We start from the raw sequence: 17,189 nt of genomic DNA, 5'->3' as shown, positions 1-17,189 counted from the left end.
CACAACAGAATAACTGTCTGCCCATGTCTATCTCTTCACATGGGATAGCATATATGCCAATTAATATATTGTAGTAACAATATATTCATCATGTCAGAAAATTTTCAAACTTTATCCTTGGCTAAACAATGGTGGCCATCTTCTTGTGTCACTGCAGTTCCTCTCTGCTGCCATTCAAATGTAGAAAATCAATCAGGCTAACTTCATCACCCCCTCTCCCCTTCAATAATTTTTGTCTGCAAGACCTTCGATTATGCAGAACCATTAGTAGCACCTATGTTCACAGGCAATAATACTCAAATTCATTTTTAAGAGTCCTCTACCCTACTGAAATACCTGGACTATCTGAAGTATTCACTTTTGCCTATGAACTATATACACTCAAAAAAAAAAAAAAAAAAAAAAAGGATTCAGCCACACAACCAAAGAGTGATCATTATACTAAAACCCAAATTTAACCATGGTGACTTCCTACTTCATGTACACCAAATGCACTAGCTGTCTATCCTCTTCCAGAGATCAGAAAGCATATCAATGATGGCATTTATAGATGCTTTTTTTATTTATTGTACAAAAGTTTAATTCATATATTACCAGCACTTATCATTTCACCAATTCTCTTGTACCTATGCCTATTTCACCATGCCTATTTTACCATGAATTGCTTATTGCAATTCATGGTATCTCCCAGTATACAAATAAGTCCATTGTCTGTTTACTACCTAACACTACATTAGACAGGTTGCAACAACACCACTCATGAATGACATCTTAGCTGCAGTTTGTGCTTTTGCTTACATTGATCCAAATTTTGAAAGCAGATATTTTGAGGTTAGGCCATTCACCATTAGGCAAATGGAGAGAGAGAGAGAGAGAGAGAGAGAGAGAGAGAGAGAGAGAGAGAGAGAGAGAGAAGTATCTGTAACTAATCACAAATTAATTTGGAAAAGGTCTTATTCACCTAATTGGGTTACATTTTGTATTTGCAACTGATTTTGGATTAGGATTTTTAAATTCTCTTGCAGCTGTATAATAAATGAAGGTAGTCTTGCACAGAATAAAAGAATCTGTTTAATTGCATGAAACTAATTTCTATACAAAATGCACTGAGCAAATGGTTATTAAGAATAGCTGATTTTCACAGCCTTAAGGATCGAAGCCCTTCTGAAGCAGAGAATTTGTAGAATTAAAACACTGTGCTGGGGACTGAGATAAACACTACATGAACAACACATACATCTCATAATCCAAAATTCCTTTTCCTCCAGACACTGCAGTTCTTCTGTGTGTGGGTCATTTTGTTAACTTCCACTTGTGTTGTCTTCACTCATTTTATCATCAATTCCCAGAATTTCACCTTGTGTGCACAAAAAGGAAAATTAAATTTGAAATTCTTGACCTTTACATGTGGTATTAAACCAACTCACTTTGTGGGCATCCAAAAAAATTTCAATTCATCATATCGATTCTGAAATATGACTTTAGAATCTATTTTTGTAGTTCTTTGGCAGACACTATGGCTAAACAATCTAACTAAGAATATCAACATTAACTTTAGTGTAGTTTTGGGCTCCACAGTACAGCATCACCTCCATGTGCAAGCCACCAGAAAAAGGTGACATCTTCCAGGCACCAGCTAAAGTCAGAAACAATGACAATTCTGTGCTGGGAGATTTTAAATGCTGCCGTGTGGTATGGGCTTCCAGGAGACCGATGACCAAAAAATTGCACTCACGGCTTAGAAGAGTCATACAACTTCCATTTAGTTTATAATAGTAAACTGCTACCCTCCAATAGTGACAGGTGAAGAAGAGGTTACAACCCCAAAAATAAGTACCTCCCTTCTGCAATAGTAGTCCAATGTGAGAAGCACATAGGCACGCCAATCCCTCACGCATAGCACAGAGCCAGCATGTTTATTGTAAGCACTTTTGTCAAGCCAGAGCAGATACTGTTCACAAGAAGTTTCAGTTTCAGAAACAGCAACAGGAAAACTGCCAGTGACTATCTAAATATAGAGATAGTGAAGTTAAGACTGAAGCTTCAAGAATATAACAACTTCCCTGACATCACCAAGTGAATTTCAAGAAGATTCAACATATCCTTATAACAATGTAACATAAGTTACTGCAGACTTACAAGTCAACTGCAGCTTAATGGCACAACCAATGACAAGATGACTCGAAATCGCATATTTCAGAGTCTGGGAAGCAAAACCAAAATGCCCATAAATACATTCATCATGACTGAGCTAAGATTAAGTACAACACATCACCTGGTGCTGAAGACTTGAAGATAAAACAAACTCAGAACTTTGAACCAACAACAGTGGCTCGTGGACACAAGACCATCTGTGTTACCAATTTGCAGATCTTGAAGACAGGGAGGAGGGCCTGAATTATTGCCTCATTGAAAACACGGAAGGAACAACAATACCCAAAAGTTTTTGACCCCTGTCACAGATCTGATACATGTTTAAGGTCCTAGAATGACTGACATACAACTGAATATAAAACATGTTTGAACAGAAATTAATCCAGCACTAAGAGGATTCTGACCTCAGACATCATGGGTAGAACCTAAATCTCACACTATACAAGGGAGATGAACATGGATGAAATATTATAAAGTGGCCTTCACTCATCAGACAGCTACATGTGACATTATCAATCATATGAAGCTACTGATAAAGCTCTAAGGTCTAAAGAGGTACCACCACCACCTTGATATCCTTGTTGTCATATTGTGAAGGGAATTCCACCTCAGCCTCTCATCGTCATCATAGGGCAAAAGGCTATGTCCTGACACTGCAATCATTTTCCCCTATTTTGTGCTGTCCTCTTTATTTCTTGACTATTCTTACATACTGGTACTTACAACAGATCTCTGATTATTTTCTTTCTCCTCTCAGATTTCTTTCTAAAAGCTTTCCTTCTTATATATCGGTTAAAAACTTATTGTGTCTCAATAAATATCCAAAAAATTCTGTTTCCCTTTTGTTTTCAGGTTTCTCTGCGACTCAAGAACATCTTCATTAGTTTTTCTTTCTGGCTAAATGAACCCCGATAGCTTTCTCTAATGCCACATTTCTATCACTTCTAATTATTTCCAGTTGGTCTTCATCAGTGTTCAGCTTTCCCAGCCACATGAGAGCACACCCAAGGTGAAGATCTTGATAATTCTTTTTCTTTTCTATAAAAATGACTAGTTCACCAGACCAGTAGTTGTCTCTCTTCACTGACAGTATGTTTACCTGTAGCAATAATTTTTCTTCTGTTGTTGCATCATTTGCTGTCTTCTGTAATTAAGTTTCACCCATCAGCAATTCAAACATGCTGACAATACAACAATGGCAGTTCATGGCTTTAGCTCCATAGACATAGGAAGAAACTGACAGAGACTCTGGATAAATCCAGTCTGTATTATGAGGATAACCTTCTAAAGCCAAATGCCAGCATGACACAGTTCTGCACTTTCTATATTAACACAAATAGATGGGGCAAAAAATTTATTTGTCATGGTGATAAAAATGACTGTGGCATTGTACACATCCCAAATACCAAGACTTGACTGGATTGCACTCTGACAATCAAGCAGCTCTGAAACAACATCAAAGCTAAGGCTTGTGCCAAGAAACAATATCATTACATTCCTAATGGGCAGGACACAGGGTGCTGATCCATGACTGTTCTGAATGTCTTCTGTGGTACTGTGTGTTTCTGCTGCCGAGTATGCCACTCCAGCATGCAGCACCAGTCTTACCCACATGTCGGCACTGCATCCACTCATATATTTTGTTTAGTATTACTTTTAAGAAAGCATCTGAACGTGAGTAGTCACAATTTTTTCTTAATCACTTGTTTTTCCAAATTCTATCCATGCACTCAGTGTGTTCTCTTTCATGTTCTTCTGATCATTTATTTCCTGTTCTCTTTCCCATTGTATTTGTGTAAGTGTATGTTTTTTATGTTTCTGAACAGTTGTCGATTGCTTATGTAATCTCTTGCAATTCCCACTTCGTAATATTTTATTCTACTTCTGAGATCCATTTTGTTTAATTATGGCTACTGTTTGCTACCTCGAAGATTTGTCCAGTGAACCTGTTCTTGCGCATCCAGTGGAGATGCCCACACAGTTTCATCCTCCTTCTTCTAAAGCTGTCTGTTGTTATTTCTATCTATTTGTAGATCTCTCCCTCAACAGCCTCTTTATGCAAATTCCTTCACAAAAAACTGGTCAGAATATTTTCTTTAGAATTTTCCTTTCCTGATTTTCAATCTCTATTATTTCTGTTTGAGCACGACTCTCATGAATTTTTAAAGCACGGACTACTTCTGGTGGAACTATTGTGTTGCAATGCCTTAAGTTCTGCATTGGCAAATATATTTTTTATTGCACTGACTGCACATGAGCTTACATGCTTTTTGTAGTTTTGAAATTCTTTCTTGATTGGCAGTTGTGTTCAAATCTGGTGGTTGGGTGATCTCTCCTAGATATTTATAGTGGGTAACTTGTGATTCTTGCCTGTACTGGATTATAATGGGGAGATAATAGCATGCTTCCTTTCCATACACTGAGTTTTCTTGGAGATTTGCAGACCAGTTTTCTGAGAGATTTTGTAAGCTTCTCCAGAACAAGTTTGGCTTCTCCTCTATTGTTTGTTAGAACAGTGAGGTCATCTGACATGTGGTGATGGAAAGAGGGAGGGTTAATATGGAAGCCAAACCCCATCACCCAATGCTTGGAATACATTCACCTAGAAAGTGCTTAAGGTTCAGAAAAAGTTTCTGCAAAGAACTCATGTGTTAGTGGGTGCCCACCAGAAACAGTGGAGAGATTGTGGACAGAAGTAGAAATTGTTTCAAAAGAAGGGCCTGCTGTTGGTTGTGTGCTATCCTACCTGTGAGAGACACTGAACAGTATGCGGGTTAAAGTGCTGTGCTGCAAGACCAATAGGCACAACCGAGATCTTCTCCTGGTGGAATCGGACATTCTCTGCAATTATGATGAAGTGCAACACTTAGTCTGCCTGATGGACGCAACCTGCACTCAAGAGGCTCTTTTCAGAGTTAATTGTAAGTTCAAGCCAGCCATAAATTATTGAAAATAATTTGTTTGAACAGAAATAAAGAATAAAACAAAAGTCACTTATTTATTTGTTCAAAACTGTAATTGCAGGCTGAGCACATTTCCCCATGAAAATGGTTTGTACAATTACTAAGACATGCAGGTTGAGAGATTCAATAGTAGTTGTGAGTGATGTTTATTTGCATTCTTCATGTTGTCATAAACCACTGGGCAGAAACCACAACTAAAAATTTTGAAATTCATAGCCTTGATAAACCACATTTTGAACTGACTTTCAGCAACTATGTAAGTTCATAAACTTTTCACTGTGGCACCAGCATGTCAATGTTACTTACCTTATTTTGTTACTTTTGTGCTTCTTTATTGTTATCCCTGAAATTTGGTATGATCATCAGGAAAATATGTCCCACATGAACATGAAGAATATTCTTAACAGTTTGCTCAACAAATCCTAGAATTTTATCTTGATCACAACACATATAGTGAAAGGCTAACATCATGCAGTTTATGCCCTCTTGGTATGTTTACTGTGGCCACAAAGTCAACAGATATGCACCACATATTATTTTGTCCCTGCAGTCCTGGCTATCTTATGAGTGACACACATATTGTAAAATTTGTGACACATATGTATTACCAGTCTTTTACAGTACACAAAAAACTCAAGGAAGAGTCTATGCAAAATCTGTAACTTTTATGCATAATTTAAAAAATGCAAGGAGCACAAACAGAACTGATATGGAAACTGTTTCTCATCCTCAAATAGTTATGGAGATAAAATGAAAACAACAAACCATCACGGTCAGCTGACTTCTGGCTTGCTTTTGACAAAGCTTCTTCTTGTGGCACAAGTCCTGCTAATTTCAATAAAGTCTCGACTCGTTTCTCTGTCACATGATCACATAATCCCACTTTATCACGGCTGAAAAAGTGTACATAAAAAGAGGTTAGTAATTCTAGGATAAGGGAAGAATGAGTTCTCTTTCTTAATAGCTAAAAAGAAAGATTAATTCTTTTACATTGAACAGGGACAACTCTCAGCACTGCTGATACACACACATAAAAAGAAACATAGTACCCTTAACTTTCTGAACTGCTGGGTCTTGCTTTGGGACAGGAGAAGAGAGGGAAAAATCAGGTTATGAAGGTTGGATAGGGAAAGGGTAATGGAGAATTCACTTTCTGTGAAGTGGAAAGTATGAGTCTCTCGGCTGAAAGTAAGTTATGGCCAGACCATGAGACTTATTGCAAATTCAATAAATTTCTGCTTGTTATTTTCCCTTTTATACAAATTAACTGAAAAACTAAATACATTGCTAATGCCAATTATAAAGAGAATTAGCTATAACCACAGATTTAAGTGCAAAACCATAAATCATCAGATTATGAGTGAGTATGAATTATTCCCACCATATGTATTTATTCATTTGCCATTGTGACCACCCAAAACTGCAATTCTCTTATACCATTAATAAAGTGAAAATGTGAAATAGTATGATTTGTGATAATGTTAAAACCATTTATGTCAAAAAATATTTCACTGGTCAAATTCCAGATAGTTGCAAGTAATACTGAATGAGAATTATCTGAACATGTGCACACACTACACAATGTACTGCACTTTGATGACAGGAAAGAAAAAAAATCATAAAAGAGAAAATAAGTATATTTACTTAAATGCATGGAACCACAGAAACTGTTATCAGGTAGTAGCTTATCAGTCCAGTCAAGGTCACATCCAACTGCAGCAGTTAAATAGTGTTTGTATAAGCACAAGCACACACAAAGAATTCATCCACAGATTGAGAGGGTATTTGACATTATTTCAGTGATTAAAATATCAAGAAAAATTTATCATTACTTTTCAGTATGGGTAGTATCAGTATCATGCCGCAGCCCCTCTGTCCTCTGGACAAATTAGGTTGGTATGTGTCACAAAGCCACTGTATCTGCTCCTGAGGCAAGGTGGCCCATAACTACTATTGTAACTGGTCCTTGATATCATGGATAATGGTAATGGGTGTGAGTTGATGTCTGAGCTGGACATGCACATATTCTACAGGGTGGAATGTGGTAAACTGCTTTATTAGAATTCACATTGTGGCGGCACTGTTGCTCGAATAGAGGGGAGATTGGGTGTGATTTATAGTGACCGGCGGGAGGTTTGTATTCAATTGCTGTTCAGTTGCAATAATGCAGTGGACATGTGAGGAGTGCTCATTTTGTGTTGAAGTGTATTTCTCGAATCCTCATTCAATCATTGCAGTGCTTCTGGATGACAATCAGTTTTAAATTGTGTAAATGCATCTGTATGAAGAGGACCTGAGAGAAGTGTTACAACACCGCAAAATGTTGAATGAGTTTGAGCAGCAGTACTGCAATCTCCAAAATGCTCAGTTCGGAAACACGCACTTGCTCTTGGCATTTCACGATGTTCTATCCACCAGATTCTTCATAATAAACTCAATTTTCACCCATATAAAATGAGCATGGTCTAGCAATTATCAGTACAGGATTATGTAACACAAATAACATCTTGCAAAGACATGCTTGCAACCATACCACGTGACACAAATGTGTTCTTTCCTGATGAGGCACATTTTCACCTCAATGGGTGTGAAAACAAACAGAATATGAGGTACTGGAGCGACACAAATCCGACTTTTTCCAGGAAAATCATCAAGCTATAACTGTGAATTTGGATCGTTACTTAACTACGCAGCAAGAGTTTTTCCAGACAGCTTTTGAGGCAGTGCAATAACAGGATAACTGGTTTCAACAAGATGGTGCCACTGCAAACACAGCGGGCATTAACAAGAATTTTTTGAGGCAAACATTTCCTGGGGTATCTCAACTGGCTCGCATGATCACCAGGATCACCAGACGTAGCCCCATGCGATTTTTTTTCTTTGGGGTTACCTGAAGTCAAAGATGTATTGCAACCATCCCAACGTTCTGGAAGACCTACAGAACTATACTGAGGCTGAAATTGCAAGACATGCTTGAAAGAGTGCATGAGAATGTCAGTAAACAACTGTGGCAATGTGTAGATTGTGAAGGAAGACATTTGCCAGATATACTGTTTAAACCATGCAGTTAGAAACTTCCATTACTGTCCAATATGAGAAAAATAAAAATGTAAGTTTCTAAGTGTTCTTTATTTTTTTTATTTAATTCCCAAATCAGCAATTTACTGTGCTCCACCCTGCATCAGGAAGAGATCAGAGGATCTTACTGGATATGGGACTATATCAACATCATAGACATGTGCCATGTGTGGTTGAGCATAGTCTGTTGAAAAATGCCACTATGATAATGTTGTGTAAGGAGTAACACATGACAACTCAGGATGTCAGTGATGTACCATTGTGCCTTCAGAGTTCCCTCAATTGCTACCAGCCGTGGCCTGAAGTCATACATGATGGTTTCCCACATCATGACATCAGGAGTCACACCACTGCGCCCCTCCAAAACACTGGAAAATGGGGACTCTCCCCACGTCACTGCCGTACTCAGTAACAATGGTCATTCGTGGAAATGCAGAACTGCAATTCATTGCAGAAGACAATGCGACCGCATACATCAATGGTTCTCACTTCCTGGCCATGACACCATTTCAAATGGAGATGTTTTGTTGTGGTGTTAATGGTAATGTTAATTCCCTAGACCGGCTGCTGTTAGTCTGAACAAATCACATGAGATGGCACAGAATGTTGCACAGAGTCCATCACATTTTCTTGAATGGCAGGCACAGGTGTGATTCGGTTATATGATGTACTTGGTGCACAGTATGGCAATCCTCCCTTGCGGTCAGACGTAGTCACTTGGAACCCTGATGATGAGTATGCGTGCCTCCATGCTTCCATGAAGTTCAACAATAAACCAATGTCACATCCAAACACTCCACAAATTTGGATATTGCACAATTCAACCAGTGAGACAAATCCTTGTATAGGTGTATTACACCCACCCTGTCCTGGGTGTTGTTTTGGTGTTAAAAACACAGATGAAGGATTGGAAAATGTTTCATTTTACCGAAGAGCATTCACCTGGGAGCCTCCCTCCAGGCAGTAACTTTTCAGAAAGATAATTTCATGTTAGGAAACGATGAACACAGGAATAACCATTACCAACATTCCACTGAGCAGTATCCACAAAAGCAAGCAAGCAACAAGGAGAAATCAATGCCGACAACTTTGTTACAATTCCGAGCTATACCCAGTGTCCTCTCTGAGGCCTCCATGTCTTAGAGTCGTACAGTGACATACACATTTTGATGGCAATTGCTTGCAAATCAATGATTAATGAGATTGTGTCACTGCCAAACACAGCCATTCCAGCTTGAGCCCTGTCACCAACAAGGTCACTGGTTGTACATTTTGCAAACCCTTTAGCATAGCTGTGACAGTATATTTGACATAAATTCCTAGAAGATACAAACATAACATATCCCTGTGCAAGAAGCTTCAATTGTTCAACATAGCCATTAAACCACTCTTATTCTACTGAATAAAGGGGACTATTTTAGAGGTAAAGTTTATTTTTATCTTTCTATCTTGGTGGTGAGTCCAAGAGATTAGAGTAAAATAGCTCAGGACTTGCTGGTTCTATGGAACCTACTCGAATCTAAGCCGCACTCGAATCTAAGGAAAATGAGACTCGAAATCAAGGAAAAAATTTTTTCCCGAATATAAGCCGCATCTGAAATTTGAGACTCGAAATTCAAGGGGAGAGTAAAGTTTTAGGCCGCACCTCCAAATCGAAACAAAGTTGGTCCACTGTACTATGAGACACAATTTAGGTCGAATGAATACAGCTACAGTAGTTTGGTTAGAGTCATAAGCTTAGCAGTTAAGCTTTACCAGGTAGCCATTGCTATGCGTCAGGCGCTCCGTCCGTATTTATACGGGTACTCTTCCTTTTTCACGTGCTTCGTCTGGTTTGAATTGATTGCTTATTTTTCTTTGATCTGATAAGTGCCGTTCTCTTTGTTATAGGTGTTTACGTCACTCTAAGCTGAAAATGCATTACTGTACTGTGTCATGCATTGTTTGTCGCATTATGATAATGAGTGTTTACAGCCTGTCGCCGCTCGCGGCATGGCTTGCTTTTGTGCACGCTACCGCCGCTTACAATTAAAAAAAAAGAGAGGAATCGTCTCATTAGCGAAACAATCACAAGAGACTGCTATTTGTTGTTACTTACACTGCTGCTTTCTTTGATAATGATCAACAAGAACCAAATAATAGAATGCGTATGATAGATGATGTTCTGAATGAGAGTTTAGCAAAAATTTTTCTCCGTTTGAAAATCTTTGCAGGCGCCTCTTTAGTACATTACATTCTGCACAGAAATAAGAGTCATCCTAGATTTAAAAGTCTAGTCAATTGCCGTGCTTCATTTCTGACTGTATCACTATTAGGCATAAGAATAATACGAATATAAACATGACATGATTGTATATTCTTCTGTGTTTGCTGTTGTCTCACTCTAGTTTTCGTAGTTTATTAGGCAGACAGGATTTAAATGAGGTAGCAGCAAACACGAAAGAATACATGGCAAAATGTTTATATTCCTATTATAGGGAAGAGAATACTGCATGTGATTCACAATTCATAAAACTTCATATTAGCAACCATCTCTTCTCAAAGGTAGGAAAAAAATTCAGAACGTAGAGTTGGCCATATTGACAAACATCCCAAACAATCTTGCCAGTCGGATTTTTGTAGTACATTGAAATGCGTCTACATTCGAAGATTAACAATATGGAATTTGTATTTACTTCGTTGGATAATGTATGAAAATGCAGTGGTCGAAAAAAGCTCATCTTCCACCTTTTTTTTAATTTATTTACTGACGCAGAGGTTTTGCCGTCAGTATATTATCCTTGTGCCTGCAAAGCATGCCTGTGTAGCGCTACATATATTCGACGGCAGAAGTTAGTTGTGGCGGCACCTACCAGCATTTTTCAGAACTTTCGCTTACTTTGCACTCGATTCTAAGCCGCAGGCGGTTTTTTGGATTACAAAAACCGGAATAGAAGTGCGGCTTAGATTCGAGTAAATACGGTACGTCAAGTTCCATTTTGTGTGTGTCAGTGTGTTTCTCATTTAAGGATGCTCAGTTATGGTGATATCAGTGCTCTTGCTCTAAACAATTGGGGGAAACAAAGGATAAAACTTTATAAAAGGATATAAATAATCTCAATTACAACTACACTCTCTCATTCTCACATATGTGCACCATTACATCCACACTATCAGTCAAACTCTAAAAGACTAACTTTAGTGAATGAATGTGAAATTTCCCTTCTAAGGCTTTATATTTATTAAGATCTTCTTAATTACACAAGTAGTTTCAGATTAAAAAGCCATTTTCGGGTGTTTACCTAGTACAAGGTGCCACAGATGTGGTTTAGAAATTATAGTAGGAATGCTACTATTTGTGACGATTTGACAAGTGCATCCACAGTTTTTCAAACCATCGTGACTGTGGTGTCCACCGTATGTTAAAACATATGTAAAATAAATGTTTCACAGAATCTTTAAATCTGTACATTTGTCCCATTGGCAACTGAACTAGAAGGAAAATCTGCAGATAAACTAGCCTTGCCCCTTCGTCAGAACATAAAACAGCCAATTAACATCTGGTACACTGTAATCTGTACATCACAAGCTCCACTTGCTGAAGCAGAAAGCCGGGTGTCACCAAAATGCATCCTTTGCGCGAGAAGAACCTCTTACCATAACCAAACTGTTGCTTTTACTAACTGTAGCTTATTATCAGTCACCTCCAGTTATTCTTCTTCCCATTTATGCATGATTGTACCTTAATAGTGAAATGGTAATATGCAGGGTGGATGGCACATTGCACTACTAAATTATAACAGGGAAACCACAGAACAACCAAGTGAGATCCCTGCTTATGTATATCTTTTAACTATAACAATAAAGTTGTGGTGCTCATTTAAAATTTCATGACACACTGAATAAAAAATATGTGTAGGAGTGTACACACTTCTGTGTCTCAATGAAAGCATCACACTGAAGTATACGAATTTGGTGAAATCTCTGGGCCACTTGACAGTTGTTTCTAAATTGTCATGGATGCCACTCTTAAGGAACCTAAAGGCAAGGTCTCTGTAGGAAAACCTTAAAGCACCTTAGCCACAGGATTAATGGGACAGAGAGTGTCACTCTTATCTCTGGCTGCTGAGGCCAGACTGTGAGCAACAGTGCATCATGGGAGAAACAATCTGGTTGGTGGGGATAAAGAGGAGACTGGACTGGGGAGGATAAAGATAGCAGGGTAGGGGTGGGGGACGGTGAAGTGCTGCTTGTGCAAGCAAACAGGAACTTAGTGGGGAGAGTTTGGGGTAACTATGTGCAGACAGGAGGTTAGACAGAGGTTTGGGAGGGGACAGAGGGGGGGGGGGGGGGGGTGAGTGGAAAAGGAGATGTGAGGTATGGCAGCTAACCCTAAATGTAGAAAAATTTAAGTTAATGAAGGATGAATAGGAAAAACAAGCCCATACTTTTCGCATACAGCATTAGTAGTGTCCTGCTTGACACACTCAATTCATTTACATATCTGGGCATAACATTGCAAAGCAAAATGTGAGGACTGTGGTAGGAAAAGCGTATGGTCGACTTCGGTTTATTGGAAAAATTCTAAGAAAGTGTGGTTCATGTGTAAAGGAGACTGCATGTAGGATGCTAGTACGACCTATTCTTGCGAGTGTTTGGGATCCATACCAGATTGGATTAAAGAGAGACATCAAAACAATTCAGAGGTGCGGTGCTAGAATTGTTACTGGTAGGTTCGATCAAAACCCTTATGTTGCAGAGATGCTTCAGGAACTCAAATGGGAATCCCTGAAGGGAAGGTGAAATTCTTTTTGAGGAACACTATTAAGAAAATTCAGAGAACCTGCATTTGCAGCTGACTGAAGAACAATTCTGTTATACATTGTGCGTAAGGACCACGAAGATAAGATCGAGAAATTAGGGCTCATATGGAGGCATACAGACAGTCATTTTTTCCTAGTTTTATCTGATAGTGGAAAAGGAAAGGAAATTACTAGTAGTGGTCTGTGGTACCCTCCTTCACACACCATAAGGTGGATTGTGGGGTATTTACATAGATGTAGATATAAAAAGACTGTGGGTGCATTGGTGGAATAGAAGACTGTGTAGTGCTGGTGTGGGAACAGGGAAGGGGTCAGACGTGTGAAGGACAGCGACTAATGAATGTTGAGGTCAGGGGGCTACAGGAACACAGCATATATTGCAGAGAGTGTTCCAACCTGTGCAGTTCAAAAAAGATGCATGTTGGTAGGAAGGATCCAGACGGTACACACCGTGAAGCAATCACAGAAGTGAAGAACATTGCGTTACACAGCTTGCTCAGAAACTGGTGGTCCAGCTGTTTCTTGGCCACAGTTTGTCAGTGTCCATTCATGCTGACAAACAGCTTGTTGGTTATCACGTCCAATTAGAACGTAGCACAGTGGTTGCAGCTTAGCTTGTAGATCACATGACTGCTTTCACAGGTAACACTACCTTTGATGAGATAGGTGATACTTGTGACCAGACTGGTGTATGTGATGTTAGGGGGATGTATAGGAGGATGTATCAAGTAGGTATTGCATCTAGGTCTATTACAAGGATATTAGCCATGAGGAAATGGGTTGTGGGTTGGGAGCAGAGGTGGAGTAGGAATGGACGAGGATACTGGACAGGATTAGTGGCTGGCACTGTGGGAATGTTTAGCAGACTTTTTGTTGTGCCTCTCTGTGGCTCAAAGTCTACACTACATGGTGAGTAGCAATCTATCCTTTTTCTAATATTGGCAATAAATCAAAAATTATTCTGGGCCTCGTCAGTAATCAGGGAGGTAACTCGTTGCAAACCTGGTTTCCAACTGCCACATGCCCAACACCAAAATCCAATACCTCATGCTTCACACACATACAATTGAACTTGTTGCTCATTCATGAAAATTGGTTCCATTGCATGGTGAGCAACAGTTTGATATGCTAAGAATTCTGTAAAAGGGATGAACCAATATGCCTCAAACATATTGAAGAGCTGCCAGAGGACGATTTGTAGAAGGTTCCTGGCTTCAGTGCAGAGTCTAGGTATGACCTGAACTAGTGAACAGTCTGTTCCCCTCATGGTTGGTAGCATCAATTATCTTAAGATTAGCAGGTCTTACTGTGCACCTGTAACACCTGTAATCTATCTGGGATCTCAAGAGAACTTTACAAACCTGCAGCTGACACAATCTGTTCCATTAATCCTGTGGATAAGGTGCTTTAAGGTTTTTCTACAGAGACCTTGTCTTTAGGTTCCTTAAGAGTGGCATCCATGAGAATTTAGAAATAACCATCAAGTGGCCCAGAGATTTCACCAAATTCTTATACTTCAGTGTGGTGTTTTCATTTGTAGAACAGGTACATTAAAAGCACCTCTCTCTCTCTCTCTCTCTCTCTCTCTCTCTCTCTCACACACACACACACACACACACACACACACACACACTCTTCGCAGCAGAAAAATTTAAACAGGCATCTACATCTCATTTTCTGACCTCCATGTAGTTAACTGTAACTGGTATGCTGCTGCTGCTCTGCTGCTGCTGCTGCAGCAGGAATGCAAGAGGAACTAAACAACTGAAAAATCATCCAATAATAAGCAGCACTGGACTTGAGTCCATACCGTGGACATTAATTATTTATAGGAAAGAGCAAGAGGATTACAGTTAAAACACTTCCTTGTTGGAGACAATTCAATTTCAATTTACTGTCACAAATTTTTGACCTGTTATCTGCAAACTCTAAACAGTTGTACATATATGATAATCATGGGGACGTACAATGATTAATTTTTTATATTTTGATAAATTATGTTAAAGAGCAACTATTTGTAATATTAATGTAGAAATAAAACAGAAAATTAAAATAAAAATCAATTAAAAAACATAAAATAAAATAAATTAACTAAAGTTCCAAGTGAATAATTTCCAGCTTATATTACTAGATGTGTTACAAGCAGCCTCAGAACAACTTGAGGTTCGACAATTAACTACAACTATATCTACTTCTAAAACTATTGCTGCTACACTATTCTACACTGCCCATGTTGGTATGTGCATGCCTCGCAATCCTCAAGTCTATATCTGCATATCTGAGTGGATGGCAATAGCATTCTTTCTTCCTGGTTGGTTTTTTTCTTTTTTTTAAAATATATATATATCAAAGTTCCTCTTAGTCTAATTTATATGTGTCTATCATTATCCATAAAGGAGGAAATTCTTCTTGTGGTCTGTTGACATTATTTGAACATTCACAGCATCCATCTGCTCTAGTCCACAAGTTTTGGTCACTCAACTGTTTGCAGATTGCAGTCAAAATGTCTGCAGTCTCTCTCCACCTTAAAAAAAAGGGACAACTGAAAACAATATGATCAGCAGAGCTTTCCTCTCCACATTCACATATTGGAGAATTACTACATCCCACTCAATGCAAATGTTTGGGATATGGACCATGAACTGTTAATAGGCCCAACATACCTTGAGTAGGGGTGATGCTGCGCGGTTTGAGCCTATTCCTGATACTTGGTATACATCGTAAACCCGCCTTGCAGTGCATCTAGTGTCCCAGTCAGACTAACGTTTATCTTACTTCCAGGCTCGTAAATGTCTTTTATCAGTAATATGAGTTCCTGTGAACTCATACACATGATCATATTGTCCATGCCCCAACCAATACAGTGCTGCCATGTAACGTACCACAATGTCTATCAAACATACCCCACACCAGTAATCCCTCAACAGGTGTAACTGCGAAAGGCACCGCTGTGCCTCAGAAGTACGCTCTGCTGAATTTGTCACAGTATTGTTTTGTATCTGCCTAGCTGAAGGTAACGCACCCAGACACTGGCAGCAAAGCCCACTGAAGATAGCACTGAAGATAGCTTCACGATACGACCACTCAACATGCAATAGTAATTTGTAGTCAGCAGTCCCACCAAGGGCAACCTTGTGCATAATTTTAGCTGCTTTCTGAGGAACAGATTTTACATGTTCTAGGAAGTTTTTTCTCATCTAGAAGAATGCCTAAATATCTACAAATAGTGCTGGTGCTGTGTTTTACAGGGATTCCATCAAGTCTTTGGAAAGAGAAGGTCTTCCCTTTAAAAGTATCTAAGGTGTTTTATAAACAGCTACAGTCAGTTTGTTGTCCTTGCACCAATGCTGCATCTGAGCTAGCATATCATTCATCTTTTCCTCAAGTCTCGCCCTGGAGTCTGCAAAATCAACTACTAGGGTATTAACTGTGTATGCAACAACAGCTTCAATAGTAGCTACCCCATCTAACAGATGTAACAGGGTTTCAATGCTAAGATCCCAGAACAATGTATCACTGATGGAGCCTTGAAGGCAGCCCTTGGTAACCTTTTCAATTATCTTATACTTTGCTACAATAATCTACAAAGTTCCTATACAGGGATTTGGGGGCAACAAGATCTCAGAGGCGTGCAAATATCGTAGCCTAGAGATTATCAAATGCACCTGCGATGTCAATCACGAGCACAACTGCATATTTTGCTGTCAAATATTTTACAATATGTAGATCTCTGTTAACTGCATCATCTACACACTTTCCTTTTCTGAATTCATAATGACACTGGTTTAGACCCAAGAGGTCCATGTGTGCCTGTAACCAGGCACAAAGCAGATACTCCTAAACTTTGGCCAAGACAATTAATAAGCAAATAGGTCTACAGCTTTTTGTTGATGCTGGTTCTTTATCATTTCCCTTTTTAATCAATATTGCTGTAGTAGTTTTCCATATCACCAGAATCCTACGTATTTACAATGCCTCGTTTAGCGGTGCTGTCAAATATGGCACTATGAGTGGACCTACCATCCGCAAAACTCACCTAATCAAATCTGTATGACAAAACTTCCCTAAATGAGTCCCTAAAAACTGTTGGAGTTGGAAAGACAGTACAAATATTAAACAGCAATGGGAGCCTTATTAATGGAGCTGTGCAAGCCCATTGTATAGTAGTATAATTTGCCTTACCTGTAGATGA

At 39.0% G+C, this 17,189-nt stretch overlaps 1 protein-coding gene across 1 annotated transcript in view; it reads right to left on the bottom strand.

Annotated features, from left to right (window-relative positions):
- The window catches only part of LOC126094944 (synembryn-A), a 128,203-nt gene that overhangs the window by 67,949 nt on the left and 43,065 nt on the right, over nucleotides 1–17,189 (bottom strand). Inside the window, exon 3 of the mRNA XM_049909595.1 lies at nucleotides 5,883–6,010. Within this exon, the coding sequence (XP_049765552.1) occupies nucleotides 5,883–6,010 (128 nt within the window). The remainder of the gene's footprint in view (nucleotides 1–5,882; nucleotides 6,011–17,189) is intronic.

This window comes from Schistocerca cancellata, chromosome 8 (assembly GCF_023864275.1).
Source record: "Schistocerca cancellata isolate TAMUIC-IGC-003103 chromosome 8, iqSchCanc2.1, whole genome shotgun sequence".
Lineage (NCBI taxonomy): Eukaryota > Metazoa > Arthropoda > Insecta > Orthoptera > Acrididae > Schistocerca > Schistocerca cancellata.
The sequence above is the reverse complement of the archived record's forward strand: the minus strand, read 5'-3'. Positions and strand labels throughout refer to the sequence as shown.